We start from the raw sequence: 25,039 nt of genomic DNA, 5'->3' as shown, positions 1-25,039 counted from the left end.
TACCATTAACAAATCTTTCACTTTATCCCAACCATTAATTCAAAAAGGCTGTTTTGTTTGAAGATAACAGTGCATAATTTTTTGGTGAATTTAATATTTGAAGGAGAATTTAGGAAGACAATATTCATATTTTAAGTGATAATTAATGGAATGGAGAAAAACTAGCTTTTGACAAAATAAACTCCTGTTCAGGTGACAGAGTTCAAGGGTAGGAGGATATAGTGGACCTCTGGGGATTTCATTTCATAGTTACCAACTTCCCAAATGTCAAAATTCCCAATAATAGTAATCGTAATTTACAAGCTTTATTTTCAATGTACAGCTAATTATTTCTGTATGTGATCTCCATGAAGTTGGCTCATTTAGATAACCTGTTTCTTTGGGCAAGATAATGTCAGTTATAAAAGTTCTTTTAAGAAGATGAGGAGAGCAATATTTTAAAACAAAAACAATTGAAGAAAGCTTGAAGTGATTCATATTACAGGTACAGAGTAGGTTGCTAAGTAATAGTTAATAGTAAGCAATAACAAAGCCAGTAAACATGAGTGGCAGTGCTTCATAATTCTCCTAGATCAGGGTTTGGAACCTCTGGTCCTCGGACCGTATTAGACCTGCAAAATCATTTGGTCTGGCCCTGCCAAGGCAACTGCAGGCGGGACTCAAAATTCAATAAATCTAGGAGCTTTTTTCATAGCAACATAAATTTATATTAAATGAACTGTATTAAGTGAATGATGGTATAAATATCCAAATGGCCTTTGGCAGAAGAAAGGTTCCCCATCCCTGTTCTAGATCAGGGAATGCAAGCATTTGAATATTTCAAAAAGTCCAATAAAATGTTAGTTTGAAGTCAACTTTTCATATTTCTAAGTCATAAATACTCCAGAGAATTCACAGCATCTCTATAACTGTTCCACATGAACATGGTCTAGTCCAGGGGTAGGCAAAGTTTTTGACTCGAGGGCCACCATGGGTTCTTAAACTGGACCGGAGGGCCGGAACAAAAGCATGGATGGAGTGTTTGTGTGAACTAATATAAATTCAAAGTAAAGGAGCGGAGGGGAGAGCAAGATAACCCTCCGCTCTTTCGGCTCTGTGGGCTGGATAGAACAGCCGAACGGGCCGGATCCGGCCCGCGGGCCGTAGTTAGTCAGCTCTTTGTATAAATGTCTTAGGTTTTACACTTAATAATATATTGCAAGGGGAAAAGTCCTATAGAGCTCTTTTATTGCTTTTTGTTGTTGTTAATCCTCACCGTAAGATATTTTTCCATTGATTTTGCGAGTGGAGGGGAGAGGGAGAGACAGAAACATCAATGTGAGAGAGAAACATCAATTGGTTGCCTCCTACTCACGCTGACCAGGGCCAGGGAACCTGACACCAAGGTACTTGACTGGAATTGAATCCAGGACCCTTCAGTCTGCAGGCCAACACTTTATCCACTGAGCCAAACCGGCTAGGGCTAGAGAACACTTTTATTAATATAAGTGTACTAAATAGTACCCTTAATCTCTCTTAAACTGAGTTTTTGTAATAAAATATTAAAATGGCAAAAGTATTTAAAAGTGCTAATTCTCCATCACTTGTTCGCCCCCTTTTACCATACCCTTCCCTTTCCACTTGTGAAGCAGCAGGACCCACTTTTAAAAAATTCTCATTATAATTACATTATAACAGGTTTTTCAAAAATAATTTTTATTGATTTCAGAGGGGGGGAGAGAGAGAGAAAAACATCAATGATGAGAATCATTGATCAGCTGCCTCCTGCATGCCCCACACTGGGGATTGAACTGTGACTTCTTGGTTCACAAGTCAAACCACTGAGCCATGCAGGCTGGGCTGCATTATAAGTTTAATATGATAGCCCTGCCCAGTTTGGCTCAGTGGATAGAGCGTTGGCCTGCGGACTGAAGGGTCCCAGGTTCAATTCCGGTCAAGGGCATGTACCTTGGTTGCAGGCACATTCCCTCTCAGTAGGGGGTGTGCAGGAGGCAGCTGATCAATGTTTCTCTCATTGATGTTTCTAACTCTATCCCTCTCCCTTGCTCTCTGTAAAAAATCAATAAAATATATATTTTTAAAAAGTTTAACATGATAAACTCAATTTTCCTCCATTGAGAAGTGTTCTGGAAATCAGCCCTTTTTAGGTGTAACAGCAGACACTAATTAGTTCCATGCAGAAAAGCCATCCTTTTTGCAGCACTACGTATCTTTTATTGGTTTCAGAAAAATTATAGCAAGGGATTAGTAAAGTGTGTAAGGTTGTAGAAAGTATAAAATAGGAAAGCTTTGCTCTGATGCTTAATTTTTTGATATTTTTACTTTAATGTTATGTGACAGTGCCTCCTTGTTTGCTGCAATTTGGCATGTACAGTAGGTCCTCGGGTTACGTCGGAGATCCGTTCCTACAGCACGACATAACACTATATTCCGATTTTCGCCGTAAGTCAGAACCCACTTAAATAAGCACCTACATCACTCACATGGAGCACATACACAGCAGTAATGAAGTTAAACAGTCAAAAAAATTTAAAAGATAACAATTCCTGACCTTTACTTGTGGTAAATACAGTAAATAAAAAATATAAAACACTTATGTACATACGTCAAAATGACAGAACTTTTTTTTTTTTTTATAAATAAATGGGAGATGGTGACCATAACCCGAGGACTGCCTGTATTGTAGTTTGAAGGCCAGGAGGGGAAAATGGACAAGGGTTTACAATGGTTCCAGCCAAGAAGTTGCAGAGAGAAGAGACCATTAATAACTGCAAACTTAGAAATTAGTTTATTTTAAAAATAATCAGTTAATGAAGAAAACAAATTATCTTGAAAAGGCACAGGTAATGATGGTTTTTCCCATTTGTATTCCTTATGAGGTATCTTTTTTAGTTATGTCTCTAACTAAAACTGTATCAAGATAAACAACATGGATTTTGAAGGTATACTGAATCATTTGTAGTGTTTGTCAATCCTGTGTTGTATTTCTAGTGTTCATAAATAGAAATTACGTATAATATGTATTATTTTATACTTATACAAGGGATGGGTGTTCTAATTTGTGCTGACGGCACATTAACTACAATGTTTGTAGATCACCAAGAAAATAATTGTTCTAATTTTCTATTATCTGTTCTAGAATTTACATAGTACATGATGAAGTTAAGGATAAAGCTTTTGAACTGGAGCTCAGCTGGGTTGGTGAAAGTAAGTTTTTTTAATGCATTCTCTCAAGTTGTCTGTACCAAACCTAATTTACCACTGGGTGACTTTTTAAAAAATAATTCGTTAATGACACATATATATGTATACAAATAACAAATGAATTGACAAATTATTACAATATGGATACAGTCATATAACCACTGCTCTGGTCAACAAATAGACTAGCCTTCCTCCCCCAACCCCCCTCCTCGGTTAGCTCTGATACACCAAAGTTGTTGCAGGTTCAATTCCTTGTCAGGGCACATACAAGAAGCAACCAATGAATACATAAGCCAGTGGAACAAAAATCAATGTATCTCTCTAAAATAAAATTGTAAAATTTAAAAAGTATGAAAAAACTAGACTAGCCCCCAGATCACCCCTTAGGCTTTCTTGAAGTCAGTCTTCTACCTTCTCCCCAAAAGTAACCACTATCCTAAATTTTAACACCATAGTCTTGTCTGTTGAAGTTTTTATTTTTTATATAAATGGAATGATACGATATATATTCTTTTACCCCTAATTTCTTCAACATTATATTTGTGTAAGTCATTTGGGTTGCTGTGTATTTTAAGTAGTATTTGTTCATTTGCCTTGCTGTATAGTGTTCTGTTGTTTAAATATACCACAATTTATCCAACTTCTGTTGCTGGACAGTTCTGGGTTTTCCAATTTTGTTTTGTTTCTGTACTATAATGAATATTGCAGCTGTGAACATCATGTACAATGGTTTACATAAGAGTACAACCATTGGGTCATGAAATACACGTATGTTCTATTGCAATAGGTATTGCCAAAATGCATTCAGAACAAGGAAAGCCTGAACAACTTTATCAAGTAGTCTTTTTGAAGGAAAAGTTCTGCTTAATAATTGACTAAAGTTGTGAATTATTTAGTTTAACTTTTGAAACATCCATTTCACGTTTTTAAAAAATATCACTGAGAAAGCAAGTTTTGCTCTGTAGCTTGGTAACCATGAAGTTTCAAGGCCAGTTTAAAAAAATCATGCTGTCCATGAATGAATACTCAAGATTTATCATAGTATAATTCATTGTTTCCGTAAAAGCTAAATTTGGGCAGATTTAATCTCACGTGGAGAAAACACATTAAAATGAGTTCAAAGCATCTGGTTTTATTCAAAGTACAACTTTACAACATTAACCTTAAGTGGACCGTATCTGTAGATTGGGTAGATTGCATAGTATTGCAAATCACAATACAGTCCTCGTTTTTTATTCATTTAAATATATGGCTTAATTTCTAGTAACTAAAGGAAGACATGAAATTGTTCCAAAAGATATAAGGGAAGAGGCAGAGAAATATGCTAAGGTAAGTCACTGCATGAAAACTCCATGGAAATAAACATAGAATTATGATTCATATTAAATAACAAAAGTTGAGTTGAACTAAGGATAGAAATGTTCTATGTTATCCTCAATGGGGATAAAGTTACCCTGGTTCTCTGTCTCCTCCTCGCCTCCCCCCCCGTTACTCTCTGTGAAAATGACAGTGGTTTTCAGGACATTACTTTCATATTGTGTGTATTATATCAAAAATAAGTCAATTGATGTTAGACTACGGTATATATAATTATCTGTTGTTTTTATTTTTAAGTTGGGTGCCTTATTCTAAACCAGTGTTAATTTTTCAATTAAGTGTTTTTAATAAGTGGCTAATTAGATTCAGGTTGTAATATTAGAAATTTATTTTAAACACTTTTTCTCTTAACAGGAATCTTTGAAGGAAGAAGATGAATCAGATGATGATAATATGTAACATTTACTTCAGCATTTATCTTAAATTTCTAATACAGTCCAATGTACCTATTTAGCTCCTTGAATTATTAAATACCACTGACCATTTTTCATTAAATTTTTGTCTTGTAATCATTGAAGTTTGGTTTAATATCTGCTTGACAAAATTGATGAGGGTAACTGAGCACATATTTACTTAGTATTAAATTGTAGATTTATGCCTATTTAAAAATTTCTTAAATACTGCAAATAAAGGCTCTGGAATCAGATTTAAAAAGTATCTACCACTGCTTCTAGGCCGTTTGGCTAAGATTAAGTATAAAAAGTACCTATCAAGGTAGTAGGCAATTAATTGATGCCACTGCCCAGTTTTGTATTTAGTGAAATGGCTACTGGTCATCAGCCACTTTTAACCTCTAGGTGTACACACACAAGAAAGATGTTTCAGGATAGTCAAGAATGTATTGGAGTGGATTAAGTACCCACAAGTTGCTAATTCTGTCACATAAGAAACTTCTCAATCTGTAAAGTTAATATAAAAAGTCATATTTTATGCTAAAAAATAAATGAGAACATTTGTGCAATGCTCTGTAAGCAGAATCGTTACTGAGGAATAGGCAGAATTGTGCCCTATAAGAACAATTGTCATAACCCGAACAGTAGCAGTCACAACAGGAAGAAACAATGTGAACTCACTCAGGCCAAGTATCCAGGTGTACAACACCTTTTATTGGGCTCATGCCAGTATCACTCCATTCGACTGTCATGCTTTCCTAGGTAGGAATCTAGTCACTGAGTTTAGCTGCAGGGTACTGCTGGACTTTGAACATCTGTGTAGTTCAAATTTGGACTTTTAAATTATACTTGAATAGCTAACTACTATACAAACAAGCCAAAACCAATGTCACTGCCATGGCTTCTCTTATATAAAATTATTTAATTTTACAACTCATACATTTAATTCAGAATGACCACTGTTGGCCTTGGCCAAACATCTAAACAATATTAAATTGGTTCTAGTGAGAGAGACATAATAAGCTGATTATCCCCAAGCCAATCTATGGCCATTCTTTATTTTTCCAAACTTCCAAAGTTAAGTATAGTACATGGATCTCCTATTACTGTACTGTGAGTACATGTGTTCTTATTCATATCAGTATAGCTAAAAACCCTTTTTAAAAGAGTAATTCTAAAGAAACCTGTATTTGAGCAGCTAAGCCACCTGAAAAATAGTATAGATGCCGTAACAAGCAAATCTAAAAATACATAAGCAGGTACACTCAGCTCTTCAGCTATTTATGGAAGGAAAACAATTGAGTTTCACACATATTTATATAGGCTCAATAATCTAGGTTCAATTGTATGGTCACTATGTAACTGCACCGTTGAGATAGATTAGCCTCTGAGGAAAGAAAGTCTTGTACATTTTACTTTGTACAAGACTACAAATTTATTTTCAGAAAAGACTGAGTACCTTGATTATTGTAAACCTTGCTGCTGGCACCTGAAAAAAGAAAAATGAAAAATGTTTTTAAGAATCAAGTTTTGGTTTAGAGATCACAAATAATAAAATGTAATTAAACTATAAAAGCACTTATCTGGTAATCCGTTTGCTTTTATGTTTTATCATTCCTAAAGGGACCTGAAAAATAAATGAGAGCAATCACATTGTAGGTCATCAATACACTTAACTGATTGAAACAAAATGCTCTTCAAATTAAGATCTGAAGAGCAAATTAACATTTCCTTTCTCATTTTGTATAAATATCTACTTGTCTATATTGAATTCACCATGCATAGGCTATTTCTTAAGCGGTCTTTCCTAAGGAATCAGACCACCAGCCAAAGAAAGCCTTCTGAAATGATTTCCCCCTCTCAAAACTCTATACATATTTCACACTAAATAGCTGTCAAATTACTTAAAAAATAAAGAAAAAGGAACTCCAAAACATGAAGTAAAAGTACTCAATCCTAACCAAGTAAAAGCTTTTGTTCTACCACTGCCATGTTTATGCATCTATTATGGTGTTTACTATCCCTCTCATAGATGGGAGTTGTTCAAGAAAACATGTTTTTCATCTTAACTGGTGAGCACACAGTAGGCATTCAAATGCTAAATGGTACTTATTTTTTAAAATTTGAAGTAATTCATACTAGTGAACTACAGCATAAGGTATACCAATTTTGGGTATATATCGAAAGGAACTCAAAACTGATTCGAAAGAATATACGCACTCCCATGTTCACTGCAGCATTATTTACAAGAGCCAATATATGGGAGCAACTCAAATGCCCATCAATAGATGAGGAGAGTCGCCCTGACCGTTTTGGCTCATTGACTCAAATGCCCATCAATAGATGAGGAGAGTCGCCCTGACCAGTTTGGCTCAGTGGATAGAGCATCGGCCTGCGGACTGAAAGGTCCCAGGTTCGATTCCAGTCAAAAGGCATGTACCTTGCCGAAACCGGTTTGGCTCAGTGGATAGAGCGTCAGCCTGGGGACTGAAAGGTCCCGGGTTCGATTCCGGTCAAGGGCATGTACCTTGGTTGCGGGCACATCCCCAGTGGGAGGTGTGCAGGAGGCAGCTGATCGATGTTTCTCTCTCATCGATGTTTCTAGCTCTCTATCCCTCTCCCTTCCTCTCTGTGAAATATCAATAAAATATATTTACAAAAAAAAAAAAAAAAAGAAGGCATGTACCTTGGTTGTGGGCACGTCCCCAGCAGGGGGTGTGCAGGAGGCAGCTGATCAATGTTTCTCTCTCATCGATGTTTCTAGCTCTCTACCCCTCTCCCTTCCTCTCTGTAAAAAGTAAATAAAATATATATATTTTAAAAAATAGATGAGATAAAAAAGCTGTGGTACATATATACAATGAAATATTCCTCTCTCATCATTGATGTTTCTATCTCCCCCTCTCTGAAATCAATAAAAATATACTTTTAAAAAGTGTTGCCCTAACAAACATGTGCATAGCGTGACAGTCAACTAACTAAGCCACACTGGCCAGGGCAGAATAAATACTTTTATAAAAGCATGATAATGGGATTTTTCTAGTTAAAAGAAGTTAGGGCTTCCTTTCTGCTACCACTGTAACCACAACAATTTCATAATAAAAGTAACATCATAATTAAACCCAGATTAGTATAAGTTTCAAACTGGCTTTGTCTTTTAATAATTGTGTCACCTTGGACAAGTTACTTCTTTCCTCATCTATAAAATGAGGATTATATACCATTAAAATGGCATAAACTGGAACACTTAGGTATAAGTTTAAATTTGTGCAACTTATGTTGAAAATTATAAAATGGTGAGAGAAAATGAACTAATCAGAAACTGATCAGAAGACTCAGTATTGTCAAGTCTCCTAAACTGATTTATGGATTCAATGTAAACCCAATCAAATTCATAAGAGGCTCTTTTTGGGGGGTGGGGTTACGGAGTGGTTAAGAAATCATCAAGCTATTACTAAAATTTATATGGGAAAAAGAATTAGAACAGCCAAAACACTTTCGAAAAATAAAAAGACCTGATCATGTAAAGTTAATGTAACAGAATGGAGTCTTAAAATAGACTTACAAATATGGTCAACTGATTGACAATGGTGAAAAAAAAGTCAAATCAATGGAAGATTAGAGCTTTTTCACAGATGACACTGGAACAATTGGATAGACATCCATAATGCAAAAACAGAAACCAATACCAAAAGCCAAACTATACTTTGGTACTATATACAGAAATGAATTTAAAGGATAAGCCAAAATGTACCCCAAACTCTAAAGCTTCTAGAACAGAAGATTTGGTTTTAAAAAAAGAGTTCTCACTGTATCAAAACCGAAAAACTGCAATTTCACCCAAATTAAAAGCTTCTACTCTCCTAAAAACACTGAAAATGAAAAGACCAAAAGAAGTTCTAGGGCAAAACATCTGCAAATCACTTAACTTTACAAAGGACAAGTGTTTAAAATGTACAAAGAATTCTCAAAATTCAACAATAAGAACCTGATTTTTAAATGGGTAAAAAGATTCAGACAATTCACATTACAAATAAAGCTGATGTTCCTTCTTTGACCAAATGTGTATCCTTCCAGTCCACAAATAACAGCTCTTTAAAAAAGTAAACACTTGTGTAATGTGGTTAATATATAAACATTGAAGAGCAAGGGTCCTTACACATCTTGAGTTTGTGTTTGAAGTGTATGATTTGGACTTTTAAATGTGGAACCATAATGTGAATTTTAAGGAAAATTCATTTAAAGAGCTGAACTGTACAGTCCATATGAGAAGGAATAATTTTAAAACTTTCAGGAAAAGTCAATATCAAGACCAGTGTGCAGTATGGGAGAATTAATCATAAGATAGCACCAAGGAAATACTGATAATTTAAAGAAAGGGAAATGGTATATGAGAATCAGAGGTATACTAGGTGTACCAGTTAATAATACAGATTTTTTTTTCAATAGATTTGATGTGTATGCTATTTTGTTGTATTGACAGCAAGCTCCAAAACTTCATATGTCAAATATGCTGAAGGTGTTAACATCATAAGATATTTTTACACTTAAAAATGTCAAATTTCGTGCCAAAAAAAGAGCATTTGCAGGAAGTTTTAATTCATTATTTTGAAGAAAAAGCTATCGTATACTTCGGGAAGCTTATGGTGAACATGCTCCACCTCAAGATACTTGTGAATGCTGGCTTAAACGCTTTAAAAGTGATGATTTTGATGTGAAAGACAAAGAACATCCAGGTCAACTGAAAAAGTTTGAAGATCAATAATTATGAGCATTATTGGATAAAGATGCCTGTTAAACTCAAGAACAACTTGCAGAAAGATTAAACGTTGCTCAGCAAACAATTTCCGATTGTTTATAAGCAATGGGAAAGATTTTAAAGGAAGGAAAATGGGTACCACATCAACTGAACGAAAGACAAATGGAAAACCAAAAAGTCATCGGTAAAATGTTGCTTCACTGGCACGAAAGAAAGTCTTTTTTGCATCGAATTGTGGCTGGCGATGAAAAATGGATTTATTTTGAGGATCCCAAATGCTTGATTCAGGTCCACCATCAACATTGACTGCAAGGCCAAATCGCTTCAGAAAGAAGACGATGCTCTGCGTTTGGTGGGATCAGGAAGGTGTGGTGTATTATGAGCTTCTAAAACCAGGTGAAACCGTTAATACTGATCACTACTGACAACAAATCATCAAGTTGAACCATGCTTTGATCATGAAACGACCAAGAATGTACCAGAAGACACGGCAAAGTATTTTGCTACATGATGACGCACCATCACACTTCAAAACCAGTTGAAGACACGTTAAAAGATCTTGCCTGGGAAGTATTAACCCACCCGCCATATTCACCAGACCTTGCTCCTTCAGATTACCACTTATTCTGATCGATGGCACATGCAGTTTCTGAGCAGCACTTCAAAACATACGAAGAAGTGGAAAATTGGGTCTCTGAATGGTTTGCCTCAAAACAAGAAAAGTTCTATTGGTACGGTATCCACAAATTACCTGAAAGATGGGGGAAATGTGTAGCTATCGGTGGACATTACTTTGAATGAAGCACTTTTGATGTTTCTCTTGAAATTACCGTGTTTTCTTTGATTGCAAAATCCGCCATTATTAACTGGTGCACCTAGTAAAGACAATAACCTGTTATCTTTAGGAGACTGACTGGTTTGAGAGTAAGCAGGAACCAAGTGATAGCAGTAAAGAATCAATGCAAACATTTGGATGCCTACAATGTATCACACTGCCAGAAAATATTTTAAAAAGATAAATAAAAAACCATTACTTCCCCAATGGGAAAAACAGGCACATTTAAAAATCACTAGGCAAGGTACAATAGAAATATGTATACATATTATTATATATACATATACTGTATATGCATACTCAACTACAAATGTGTGCTCTGGGAAGGGGGGAAGATAAATTGACAGGGAATTTGGACAGTTTCCTGAAGATCTGGTAGGATGAGCTCTCTAATCAGGACATTCAGAAAAACAAAGGATGTCCATGATTAGTAGTAAAAAAGTTCTGAGATAGCAATAATTGAAACCAAGTAAAAAGATTAAATCTTTATAAACAGAATTTAGATGACAGTGGGACTACATCCATTTGGTTCAAAGACCACCTGCGAAAGAATCCTCCATAGATTGAATTCACTAGGTTTGAAGTGAATATGTATTTTGAACAAGTAGCCCACGGTAATGCTTATGAATACACTATAATTTGAGATTCACTGATTTGCACCCAGGTTATTAAAAGGAGAATATGGCAACAGAAACAATTATTTAAACTTTAAAGTGGTTCTCAACCTTTTTAATGCCGCGACCCTTTAATACAGTTCCTCATGTTGTGGTGACCCCCCAACCATAAAATTATTTTCGTTGCCCTGACCGGTTTGGCTCAGTGGATAGAGCGTCGGGCTTCAGACTGAAAGGTCCCAGGTTCGATTCCGGTCAAGGGCATGTACCTTGGTTGTGGGCACATCCCCAGTGGGAGGTATGCAGGAGGCAGCTGATGGATGTTTCTCTCTCATCGATGTTTCTAACTCTCTATCCCTCTCTCTTCCTCTCTGTAAAAAAAAAAAAAAAAAAAAAAAAAAAAAAAATCAATAAAATATATTTTAAAAAAAATTATTTTCATTGCTACTTCATAACTGTAATTTTGCTACTGTTATGAATCGTAATGTAAATATCTGTGTTTTCCGATGGTCTTAGGCGACCCTGCTAGCGGTTCTCAACCTGTGGGTCGCGACCCACAGGTTGAGAACTGCTGCTGTAGAGCCTAAGACCATCAGAAAACACAGATATTTACGATTCATAACAGTAGCAAAATTACAGTTATGAAGTAGCAACGAAAATAATTTTATGATTGGGGTCACCACAACATGAGGAACTGTATTAAAGGGTCTCGGCATTAAAAAGGTTGAGAACCATTGAAAGGTTTTCAACAGATGAACTTTCTGTTATAAATCAAAATGGAGGATGAAACTGTAGGTCATGATTAGTATTTAGGAAATCTGAATTTTTAAAGAAATACATGTCTCAGAAATGGGAGCACATTCTGAGATGATGAAAAGGGAAAGTAAGTATCTGTTAGAAACTTTATAGTAGATGGTTTCAAATATCTTATAAATCAGCATCAGTTCTCTGAAAATTTCCAAAATGCCAACAAGCCGATAAGGAAGAAATTATACAAGTAGTCAGGGATTAAAAAGCTCCTTATTTTAGTGACAGGTCAAAAAAGAGAAAAATAGGGGACTTAAGGCTAGCTAGGCAATTTGGTCTAAGAAAATTTTATAGAAATGCTTGGTTCTATGACTGCAAAATCACCTCAACACAAGATTCTCTTACCAGCAACAGGAGAGGATTAAAGTTTACATTGAAAGTTATGTTCTACTGACACATTCTCTTACCTAATTAGAAGTTCAGTTCATAGAACAAAACCATGACAAATAATTCATCATTTACTTATTTTTTATTTTTTTAAAGATATATTTTTATTGATTTTTTACAGAGAGGAAGGGAGAAGGATAGAGAGTTAGAAACATCAGTGAGAGAGAAACATCAATCAGTTGCCTCCTGCACACCTCCCACTGGGGATGTGCCCACAACCAAGGTACATGCCCTTGACTGGAATCGAACCTGGGACCCTTCAGTTCGCAGGCCGACGCTCTATCCACTGAGCCAAACCGGTTTCGGCTAATTCATCATTTATAAGTAAATGTTCTGTTTATTCACTACTTTAATGGCAAAAGTCTTTAAATCATTTACTGCAACCTTTCCCCAAAAGATGTTCTATATTTACCACGTAGTCCATTTCTCTTCAAATCACCACTTGACCTTTCATCTGTCCCTACTGAAAACAAAGTAAATGTGGCCAAATGCAGTTTTACATATTTGTAGAGAAAAGTCTACTAGAAATGAACATATTCTTCCTTCACAGGCTATGTAATGATTCATTCACAAACTGAAACACGTGTGATATGGAAAGCCTAAAGACAAGCTACAGCATTAGCAAGTCATACGCTAATTATTTCTAACAAGAGTTTCTCTTCCTGGCAACCCTCTCTTTCATAAAACAAAGCCAAATGAAGATTTCTGACAAATGTCTTCAAGTGTAGACAGGATGTGCCATTCCCACCCCTCAATCTCGATATTTGGACAGCTTCCAAACTGAATTTCAGCAGAGATGCTTTAAACATGAAACTCAGGCTCATCCGTTTTTTTTCCCCTAAATGGAAATCTGACAAAACAGGAAGTACTTGGCAGCATAGAGAAGCAAGTTTTGTGGTTTACATATTTACTGGTAGCAGACTAATTCTTCATGACAGTGTAATAAAATGCAGAACTTCACATTTGAGAGGAAAACAGCAAAAAATCTGCCTTGGTTACCAACGTTCCCTTACATTTTAAAGGCCTTATAGACATTATCACATGATATATAGAGGAGTAAGAAACAGGAAGATGGCTTTTCTTTTTGTTATGTTCCTTCATATAAAATCCTCCTTCCCTGTCCTAAGCCAACAAAATTATACAAACACTGGAAGCAGTTTTATGACTACATATACAAAGACAAGAAATACAAAGATTAAAAAAAAAAAAAACTTCTGGTTTGGTTTGTGGGAAGTACTTAGGGAAATTTTTTTTGTTTGTGCTTGCCATAGGATTTGAGGTAAATCTAACTAAAAAATAAATATGAATATAAATTTCTAAGTGGTACATTAGGATTAGCAGATTCAGTAACACACTACCAAACATACCATAAGCCAACCAAAGGAAAAAAAAAAAGAATCCTTCCCCTATGACCGTGGTTGGCAAACTGCGGCTCGCGAGCCACATGTGGCTCTTTGGCCTCTTGAATGTGGCTCTTCCACAATACCACGGCCTGGGCAAGTCTATTTTGAAGAAGTGGCGTTAGAAGTTTAAGTTTAAAAAATTTGGCTCTCAAAAGAAATTTCAATCGTTGTACTGTTGATATTTGGCTCTGTTGACCAATGAGTTTGTCCACCAATGCCCTATGATATCCTCCAGCTGCCCTCCTTCATTATAGAAACTTCACTACAGTGAAATTAATCAGTGAACCTGCTATTTCAAATATCTGTTTTACTAGCCAATGAAAGCATTTACAACACTTGTTAAATAAAACAGTGAAGCAGGACATACACTCAGGCAGAGTAATGTATCCCAGGGTCATAACCAATGAAAGCAGGTTTACGATCATAGCACAGAACATGTTTTCAAATACAGTGTTTTCTTTATTAAGATATTTATGCAATCCAACATCACACTGAACTACGGTAAAAGTTCTGAGAATTTTTAAGCTGAGCACGTAATTACTATGTTAGCTCTACGCATGCCTACTATGAGCCAGGTATTTTAACTTACCTCCCTATTTCCCACCATTCCCATTTCTTCTAGAGGCCAAGACCCTATCAATAGTATAGTAACCAAGGATAAATGTTTTCGTAATATCTCTCACCCAGTTCCTATTCTCAGAGTATCCTTACTTTCCTGCCTAGAGACATTATGGCACCATGATAAGAAAATGTTCTTGTAGACTGATAGTATGAGTTCAATAACTAATTGAGCCAGTTATTGGCAGCAAATGTACCTTGAGTTCTAGCCAAAGTTCACAAATCTAGACCACTGGTGATAAAGATTAGTGGGTGAGCAGATCTATGAAAAATCAGTTACTATTAGAAAAACAATCCCTTTGGTAGTTAGACATACTATTTAAAAAAAAAAGGGGGGGGGGGAACACACATACTAATGAAAATTCTTGACCTGTGGATAGTAGCCATTATGTTCTACTCCTTACATATGTTCTTGAATCTGACCCAATTCCTAAATCCTCAAGTGATCTCATTTTTAGTAACTGACCAGGCAAGATGTTCCTGGTGTACAAACACTGACAAAGCACATCTTCACTTGCACACATTTGTCCATTAAACATCACCTTTCAGCTTGCTATACCTTTTATAAACTTTCACTCCATATATACAGTGCCTACTAAGTGCCAAGGCCTGTGATAGGTTTTAACCCTACAAAGATGAATAAGGAATAGTTATTTGCCTGTAAGAATGTCATCACTTAGTGAAGAACATGTAAGTGGATAAAAAAATGAAAAAAACTGAAATGCAACATAGAAAGTGGCAGGAATCTTCTAAGAGGAAATATAAAATTCATATGGACAGATTACCACAGTTGCAAAGGTTATCATGGAAAGCTTCACTTAAAAAGTAGCGTTTGACCAGGTGTGTTAATAGGGCAACATTCCAGATAGTGGGAAAAGTATGAATAAAAACCAAGAGCTGGACCCATCCAGATTGGCTCAATTGGTTGAGTATAGTCCTGTGCACCTAAAGGTTGAGGTCTGATTCCCTGTCAGGGCAAATACTTGGGTTGTGGGTTCAATCCCTGGTTGGGGCACGTATGGAGAGCAACTGATTGATGTTTTTCTCTCCCCTTCTTCCTCTCTCTAAGCATGTTCTTGGGTGAGGATTAAAAAAACAAAAAAAAGAACTGGGAAAACACAGAACTTGTGGAGGGAGACATGATAGCCTTCATGTGACAAGAGCAAATAATACCTAAAGAGAAGTAAAAGTACGAAGAGAGGTTGTGATGACTTTTGGGAAGATATTGAATGGGAGGCAGAGTCTATCAGGGGTGGGCAAACTTTGACTCGAGGGCCACAATGGGTTCTTAAACTGGACCGGAGGGCCGGAACAAAAGCATGGATGGAGTGTTTGTGTGAACTAATATAAATTCAAAGTAAAGGAGCGGAGGGGAGAGCAAGAGAACCGGATAGAACAGCCGGATCCGGCCCGCGGACCGTAGTTTGCCCAAGACTGGTCTAGATGCTTTATTTTTTTTAAAAAATATATTTTATTGATTTTTTTACAGAGAGGAAGGGAGAGGGACAGAGAGCTAGAAACATCGATGAGAGAGAAACATCGATCAGCTGCCTCCTACACACCCCCCATTGGGGATGTGCCCGCAACCAAGGTACATGCCCTTGACCGGAATCGAACCCGGGACCCCTGAGTCTGCAGGCTGACGCTCTATCCACTGAGCCAAACCGGTCAGGGCTAGATGCTTTATTTTTGCATATAAATATAATAAAGTATTCTTTTGAAACATTCTTTGAATGACAGACACTATTTAACATCTTTATACACACTGACCACAAGAACACTTAATGTCTGAGTGCTTCCTAAATACTTGGCATCATTCTAAACACTTTACATTTCTTAATTCATTTAATACTAATCCCAACCCTATCAGGTCAGTTCTATTATTATCCCCATTTTACAGATGGGACAGAGAGGTTAAGAAATCTGCTCTAAACTACCCCTCCCATTAAAAGCCTGACCACACCTACACATTCTAAAGCTGGAAGTATCTTCTTTGCTATCCCTGAATGATTTTTAAAGCTATCATTCTAATGGAGAAGATTTATATCCTGTAAGTAAATCGAATGATGAAAAGTAAGAGGTACCAGAGAAAAGGGGTTAATGTAAGAGAAGCAATTAAAACATACACATACCAGTCATTACAAACTAATGCTGAAAGTAATGCACAAATATTGTATGTTTCTGAATGTATTATTTTCCTCAACTTATGAACAGGTTATATCTTTGTAACTCAAAGCTAGCACTATGATGGGGAAACTTTTTTATATCTAATTATTTAAATGAGGTAAGAGTCTTGATATATGTGACAAAGTAGCCCAAAGTTCATAAGGCCATATATTAACCCCCAAAATTTAGGTTTTATAAAAACAGATTAAAAAGCCAAATCAAAAAGAAAATAAAGGGGGGGGAATTTTTTTTTACCTTAACAAAATTGTAATCTTTTCCTTGCTAAATAGCAGAAAACATTTTTTAAAGCCCTAGAAAAAGAGGGGGGGAAAGATCATGACAGATTAATTGGTTAAATTAGGCTCTTTTTTAAAAAAATAAAATATATGTTTTATTGATTTCAGAGAGGAAGGGATATGGAGAGAGAGAAACACCAATGATGACAGAGAATCAGTGATTAGCTGCCTCCTGCATGCCACCCACTTGGGACTGAGCCCACGATGTGCCCTGCCAGGAATCGAACCGTGACCTCCTGGTTCATAGGTCGATACTCAACCACTCATGCCACACCAGCTGGGCTAGGCTCTTCCTTTTGAAGAAGACTCAAAGTTTACTCCATATTTTCATGTCTAATTGCCAAAGTCCTTCCTCAAACTGAACACTTAAATTTCATCTGTTAAAAGTGCTTCCCAAAAATAAGACAACTAACATCTTTACTTAGATGTCATATATTCAAAGCATATTGGCTACACATTCATGTTTCATAGAATTACATGTTTCTTTTCTATATTTTGTTAAAATCAAAATAAAACACACCAAACTTAGTCCACAGAGGAAGAGGAAATATACTTCAACCCACATATCTGAACAGCTTTTTTAAAAAGCATCCACGTATTTTACAAGATGCTCATTTAACACTATTGTTTTTTTCAACCATGAAAAACTAACCTCCTCTTAATTTAGTTGAGAATCACCTGGTTTCCCTGCACTTATTTTACTATTAATCTACTTTTTGAAGTTGTACTTTCAAACTCAGAAATAAGAAAGCTCTGATAAAATTGAAAGTCAAAATACAGAAAGCAGTATCAAGGTCCATAATATGCCTTGACCCAATTAGGGACCTCAAAGGCACTTTGAGAAAAGGAAGAATAGATGCTTACTGAATAATCCAAGCTCTAACTTGCATGTTTAAAAATAATTTCATCTTTCTTACCAACCAGTGGTCTCTCCTGACTTTCCAAATTAGTTAATAGTACGATCTACTCCCTGCTCTTTAAAATCTTGAGTGTTTTTTCTTCTTTCTTTACTTTTATAATCAATTAGAGATCAAATGCTATTAACTCTTCTTCTTACTCATCTGTTCCTTCCTATTTCTCCAGGTTCTAGTCTCGTTTCATTTTAGCCTGACACAACTGCAACATTATCTTAATTGTCTCCCTTCCTCCAATTCTTGTGTCATTTTAGTTACATTGGACACTGTATTCAAATAACTTTCCAATAATACATTTTGTGTACATCATACCCCTCTATGTCTGTTAAAAAACCTTCAACAAAAATAACTAAAATTAAAAGGGAAGTCTACATGAAAAAATATCTGCAGCAAATTACTACTAAATAGTATTTAGTACACTCAAAAGATATAAAAAAATATCAAGGCTCTACTACAGAAACGGACAGAAGTCTTGAATAGACTAATAATCAGTAAGTAAAAATCCAACCTCACTAGTTAACAACAAAAACATTATAAAGAAAAAGAGAGCCCTAACCGGTTTGGCTCAGTGGATAGAGCGTCGGCCTGCGGACTGAAGGGTCCCAGGTTCGATTCCGGTCAAGGGCATGTACCGTGGTTGCGGGCACATCCCCAGTAGGGGGTGTGCAAGAGGCAGCTGATTGATGTTTCTCTCTCATCGATGTTTCTAACTCTCTATCCCTCTCCCTTCCTCTCTGTAAAAAATCAATAAAATATATTAAAAAAAAAAAAAAAAAAAAAGAAAAAGAGAATTTAACAGATTTTTCACCTATTAAATTAGCAAAAATGATTATAATTATAAACTACCCAAAGCTGACAAAATCACAGGGATGGTGAGTAAATTATAACACTTTTGGAAAACAACATGGCAATGTTTCAAGAGTCATAAAAATATTCATACAATGACCTTTTAAATCAATCCTGAAAGTCCAAAGACAGAAAATATTGTATGCACATAGATGATAATTATAGCACAATCTTGAAGAACTAGAAACCTAAATATAGACAGGCAACAGAAAAATGAAGTTAAAAGTAAAATAATTTGATGGAATATTTCAGATATTAAAATTATTACAGAGACTGCATAGTCATGTTGAATGTTAAAGGAAAAACTAAAATAAAAAAATATTCTAAGACTGAAGAAAGAATATGTGTAGCCCTGACTGGTTTTGATAGAGCGTTGGCCTGCGGACTGAAGGGTCCTGGGTTCGATTCCAGTCAAGGGCATGTACCTTGGCAGCGGGCACATCCCCAGTGTAGGAGGCAGCTGATCGATGTTTCTCTCTCATTGATGTTTCTAACTCTCTATTCCTTCTCCCTTCCTCTCTGTAAAAAAAAAAATCAATAAAAAATATATTTTAAAAAAATTTTCAAAAAGGAAGAATGTGTGTACAGACCAGGAAGAAAAAACTTTTAAAATTTAATGCTGGGGTAGGATTAAATAGGATTCATTTTAGTTCCATTTTGATTTGTAAAATTTGAAAATAAAACAAAAATTAATCATAATTTTCTGCTCACAACCCAGCTTTCAATGTCTCTACAGGTTCCAAAACCTGTAGAGAGGACAAGCACCTGATATAATTCTGATGGCCTCAAACTATTTTCCCCATGTAATCTTTAGCCAGCCACCTTCTCCAAAGTGGTTTACTCACTGTCCCAAATATAGCTTTCCTGACATAATTGTATTCTCAGTCACAACCTTCCATGCACTTAGAATGTCTTCTTTCTTTTTTCTACTTTAATATATTAAATCTCACTAACTTTGAGAAGTCTTCAACGATCACTATGTGAATTTTTCTGTTCAGTATTATCAATTTGTCCTCTTATAAGCAATTAGATTGACTGAACTGTCATGTTTTAAATCTTTAAAAAGTTTATCTAAATTCATTGAATCTTCTGAAATAACTACTTTTTACTTAGCTTTCACATGTTTAATTTTCTTTCGTTTACTGACAGCTCCTCACCATGTAGAAATGCCATTAGGTAACCTAAATCAGCTTGAATCCAAACCCTAAAATATGCTGTCATTCTAGTTTGAATTACAAATGAAAGAAAACCAGTATCAATGACTCCATGTGTCCATAAAATCACCAGTGACATCTAATAGGGCAAAAGATCAGATAGAGATTGCAAAGGTTACTTTGGTTACAAATAAGCCAATTTTGTAACTATAAAAAAACACACCACACTCATTAGGAATCATCAAGCAGATACATTCAACACAGTAATGTTCTACTTCTCTAGATAGACATTTACAGAAACAACTGTACAGTAGAATAAATCCTATCACTTTTCAAACGAGATATATGCAATAGTAACATGACTAATCTTGATTACTAAAGAATAGTTAAGTGAAATTGCTTACCAGAAACATAATTTTCAACAGGTAGCAAATCTAGGTATTTTAAAACTGGAATACCTTCCTTCATTTTTCCACAAAATAAAGCTCACTAGAAGACAAAGCCCACATACTCAGAACACAGAATGTTTTAAAATTTCCATTAAAAAAACACACACACAAAATTTCTCCACTTCTAAACACTTTTAAGGATGAGATCTCAAGTACTTTACCACTGTTTAAAAAAAAAAAAATCATGAAAATATTCAGTGTTCTGTGATTAAGAATCTAGAAATGAAATCTATGTGAATGGGTAAACAAATCCATACGGATGTTCTAAATTTGTGATTTCAATCTAAAATACATTGGGAAGCTAATTATATAGCCTCATTGAAACACCTGAACAAAAAAAATAACATTTTGCTTTCGCAAAGCTTTTCATCAATAGAAGCATTATTAAAAAGTTGACAATTGTGATTTTGTAGGAAACATTATTCTATTAATTGGGGCCTGTTGAAATAGGTTATAAAAAACAATTCTATTACAATTTTCTTTCATTCATACCTAAGAGACAGTCTAAGTGACTATTTAGTTACAGTTGTCTTCCATTAAGAGATCATAAAATCTTTTTTAAAAAAATGAGAAAACAAAATCCTGAATAACTGTTCTTAAGAGTTCTCTAAGTCCACATTACATTAGCAATTACAAATAAATTCAGTATTAAATAAACAATTTGGAGCATCAAAAAACTTTTGAACGTTAAGACAGCATCAGTGGAACATCATGAAAGAATTACTGTTAAAGAAAACCTTATTTTAATATTTTGTATATAAAAGGGCATACAGATTCATAAGAAGTAACAGAGCATCATCTATCATGTTTCTGACAGGCAAACACAAGAGTGATTAAAACCTCTGTTGCTTCCCTCTGGAAGTAGTGTCTCAAACCCAGAAGAGCCAAACAACTGCTAAGTAAATGTTATGAGATGCATGTAAAGGGTCCTTGTAAGGGTACAAAATCACCAAGAGCATAGCATGCACACAAGGATGAAAAACTTTAGGAAATATAACATTCTGCTTTCACAATAGGAAAGGTTACAGGAAACTCTAAAATAGTTCAACTCAACTAACTATATCATAAAAATAATTTGAACTCAACTAAATATACCAAAAAAACTTTTTTTTTTTAGCAACCTCTAAATGTCACTTGTGTAGCAAAATGTTTCACTGCATTTATTTTTTAGAGTAAAAAGTAAATTAGCTTTAAGAAATTATTCCTAAGGTCCAACAAAAATTCTCAATTTTACTACATATGTGACTTAAGACTGTAATAATTCTACTTAAATAAACAGAGACCCAGGAGAGAAAATTAGAAAAATAAAGCTAAAGAAAAAAAAAATGTAATAAAAAGCAAAAGGATGACAAAAAAATTTAAGTGCAGTTAATAGCAAATGCTTTTTGATGGACAGCTGTTCAAGGATTAATAAAGCCTTTAAATGTACAATCCTTTTGGTCTTATATTTCCACTTCCGGGAATTTATTCTAAAGAAATAATCAGGGATGTGAAGGAAAATCTTGATGCCTAGAAATTTTAGCTACAGATGTCAGTTCTTAGGCAAAATCTTGTAAAATATATAGAAGGCTATTCAGACACATTGCTGAAATAGGAAACAAGAAATCAGGTTATATGAATTATTGTGCACCTACCTTGTAGAACACTATGCAGCCATAAAAATGCTTTAAGAACACAGTATTGTCTGTTTTCAATGTTTTCTATAAAGAAAAAAATATGGGTGACAAAATGAGTACGACTGAAATGATTTTTATTTTCTAAAACAAACCAACGAAAAAGTGAAATTCCTTGTACAGTATAGCATAAACTGTAATTACACTTTGGTGGAGGGAATACAAAGATTGTGTTCTTCATTTGGCTTTTTAGTAATTTCCAAATGCCCACTGATGTGTTATTTGGAGAGTAACAGCTGAAAGCTGTGTAGTGAAATTAGAGGTGATTACCCCCTGGAAAGGTCAGCAGCATAATGTTATAATTTCCCTAAGGAAGAAAGAAAATCACTTCACTTGTAAACTCTTATTGAAGTATCTTTTTTATGTCAAATTTTTAAATTGGGAGAAAAAAATCATAAAATAGTTCATATTAGTCCATGATAAAAGTATTAAGTACTTAAAAATCCAGAAATGAGAATCACATGAATGGGTAGACAAATTCATAAGTATGTCCTAACTGAGGTTTCATTCTAAAATACCACACCAGAAAAAAATAAAAATGAAATTCACACCTGACAGCTAATTGTACACTCATTTGAACCCTTGACCAAACAAAACAGCTTTCAACTACCATTCTTCCATTTTGCTACTTATGGCTCTCCTTTTTTGGTCCATAGGAAATTTTTCCAGGCAGCCTCCCCAATTTTAAACATTTTTACAGACATTAGAACTCTCAGTAACATTTCAGGATATTTGTCACGGAGAGGTCCTGTTATCTTCAGACCTACTGCCAACAATACCCAATAAATTATTAAAACTTAACCATAGTATTCAAAACAGGGGCAGTATTATCATGATAATTTAAGAAGCTATCCAGATCAGTGCCACTGGGTCACTCAATAGAAATACCAGCATATATTTCACTTTCTTAGTGATTTTGAGAAAAAACACTTCTGGATGAAAAATTGATTCGGCTTTCTTTGAACTGTTCTCTGAGTAAATTTAGTCAACGTGGATTATCGACATTTTCCATTTCCCTAATTATTTCATTCCTTGTGACAGCTTGCCATTGATATTCCACCATTTCAAATGTGTTTGTGTTTCGTTTAACAAAACACAAGGTTTTGCTAAGCGACCAAGACCAATGGCTGCCTTGAACAAGGTCCTCTCCGGAGGTCCTTTGATCTAAGGTGTTTCCTGACCCTGCAAAATCGCTGCTGCTGTTTCCTTTCAAAGAGCAGCCTAAGCCTCGTGCAATGTGGAACAGCTGCCAGCCTAGGGTCGAGCGGCAGCGTCGGTGCTAGCACGTAAATTCTCAGCATTCCGACCCGAGAGCTTAATCGCGTGACGAGCACGCGGAAACACCTGTCCCCACGCACATGTAGCGTCTAAGAACCTATCCTTCCCCGTCTTAATTAGGGAGGCGCTCAGAGCCAGTAGCACTTGGCTGAGAATATGACAAATCCCCGAAACACACTTCGAAAGGGAGGAGCAGAACCCAGAAAACCCATCAAGCTCGCTAGAGGAGTCCAAGGACCAGCCCAGAGAAAGACTTACCCTCCGCCTCTTTCTCGTGCGGCGGGAGAGGAAGCCTCGCCCCCTTTCATCCCGCCTTCTACTTCCCACTCGGTGGCGGGGAGAACTTAGCCATGGCTGCCCTGGCCCCTCCACTTCCGGTGCCGGCGCCGCTAGAGCTGCGCCATCCCCCAGTCAATCGGACAACCACGGCTTCCCACTGACCTTTTAAACAAACTCGCGACTCCTCCGACCTTCACTAGGTGCTGTCCTGGGGAGAACCGCGGAAGGGTACCGCACTGAAAAGAATCTACGGTAGAAAGACTTCGCTGTCCTCTCGCCAGAAACATGAAATGCGATAGACCTGCGGCCACCGCTGCCCAGACAAAATGGCGCCGAGAAGTCAGTTTAGCGCATGCGCCTTGGACAGGCCCTGCCCCGCCCCCGTGCAAGTCTTGGCCGCAGCTCCGGGTTCGGTTTCCATGGGACACTCCGCTGCCAATCCTCGTGCGGAACTGCTCTTCCTGACCCCCTCCATTTACCAATCAGTGTTCAGTCAAGCACATCCGGAGTGTTTTCAACCAATCCTTTGGCAGCACTGGCTTACTCAATACCTGGTTCTCCAGTAACGTTAGACCTCGGAGACAGCCAATCATAAGTGGAAGATGTCCTACCTGCTGTTTTTCGCACCAATCCGTGAAGTTTCAGAGCTACATCCAATGAGGACGGCAAGGAGTGAGCGCCAATCCGAAGCTCTTCGGCGTCATGAGCAGCCAATAAGAGTTCGTGTAGAAGCGAGTCTGCTCAACAGCTTGTTATTTGGTGGATTGTGGCAGTAAATCGGGAGAGTGGGGAACCGGGCGCAGGAACTGCCGCCGCGGCCGAGAGTGGTGCTGCCCAGCCGGGGGCCCACGGCGGTCAGTGGGGCGGAGGACTCTGGCACTGACAGCGCGCACTTCACCCGCAGTTGGTAGGTGGGGAGGAGGGAAGTGGGGGATACCAAGCAGCATAGCAGCTGCTGCTGCTGCTGCCCGAGGTCCCGGTGCAGTTAGAAGCTTTGGAGGTGGGGAACGGGGGTGCTAGGCTAGCGGTGCGGCGAGCGCTGGGGAAGGGGCACGTTGCGGAGCAGCGACAGCAAGTGCGGGAACCGCCGCCGCAGCCGTCCCCTCGGCCGCTTCCCCGGGAAAATGGCTGTGGGGCTGGCCGCGCCGCTAAGTTTGCTTCAGCGCCGTGAAGAGCGGGCTGCTTTAGGAAGTCGGCCCCCAACTCCGCGGCGCGTCCTTCCCCGTAGAGTCCGTAGCAGGACCCGAGGGGCTGGGGGCAGGTACCTCTCTGGGCTGTACAAAAAGTTAAGGCGGGCGCAGGGAGGAGGCGGCGGCTGCCGCTGTGTGGCTCCCCTCCCCTCCCACACACTGTCCGGCCACCTCCCTCCTCCTCTCCGCCCCCTCAGCCCCCTCCTCCTTCGCGGGTATCCCCGCACCCTCGCGCCTCCCGCTAAAGGCCTCGGCTCCTGCCCCTTCGGGTGAAGAAGCGCTTCTTTTTACTGACATGGTGCAGAGCGGAGGAAGGAGAGCAATGGCGCCGTGACACTCCGCTGCCGCCACCGCGGGCCCGGGGCGGGCCGAGGGGGCCGAGCGGCGGAGGCGGGGCG

General features: G+C 37.3%; 3 protein-coding genes across 4 annotated transcripts in view; 2 read left to right on the top strand and 1 right to left on the bottom strand.

Annotated features, from left to right (window-relative positions):
* The window catches only part of PSMA3 (proteasome 20S subunit alpha 3), a 32,677-nt gene extending 26,116 nt beyond the window's left edge, over positions 1–6,561 (top strand). For both annotated transcript variants that reach the window (XM_080670226.1, XM_080670227.1), the window contains exons 9-11: positions 3,140–3,207; positions 4,469–4,533; positions 4,936–6,561. In XM_080670226.1, the coding sequence (XP_080526352.1) occupies positions 3,140–3,207; positions 4,469–4,533; positions 4,936–4,980 (178 nt within the window). In that variant the 3' untranslated portion in view covers positions 4,981–6,561. The remainder of the gene's footprint in view (positions 1–3,139; positions 3,208–4,468; positions 4,534–4,935) is intronic.
* The window catches only part of ARMH4 (armadillo like helical domain containing 4), a 257,827-nt gene extending 234,042 nt beyond the window's left edge, over positions 1–23,785 (bottom strand). Inside the window, exons 1-4 of the mRNA XM_080670192.1 lie at positions 23,614–23,785; positions 21,856–21,921; positions 6,553–6,600; positions 6,433–6,462 (exon numbers count right to left, since the gene is read on the bottom strand). The gene's annotated coding sequence lies outside the window, so the exon portion shown is untranslated. The remainder of the gene's footprint in view (positions 1–6,432; positions 6,463–6,552; positions 6,601–21,855; positions 21,922–23,613) is intronic.
* A 236-nt stretch (positions 23,786–24,021) lies between these two features.
* Positions 24,022–25,039, top strand: part of ARID4A (AT-rich interaction domain 4A) — a 66,912-nt gene continuing 65,894 nt past the window's right edge. Inside the window, exon 1 of the mRNA XM_080661048.1 lies at positions 24,022–24,358. The gene's annotated coding sequence lies outside the window, so the exon portion shown is untranslated. The remainder of the gene's footprint in view (positions 24,359–25,039) is intronic.

Source organism: Plecotus auritus (genome assembly GCF_963455305.1).
Source record: "Plecotus auritus genome assembly, chromosome: 1".
Classification (NCBI taxonomy): Eukaryota; Metazoa; Chordata; class Mammalia; order Chiroptera; family Vespertilionidae; genus Plecotus; species Plecotus auritus.
This window is presented reverse-complemented; position numbering and strand designations above follow the sequence as displayed.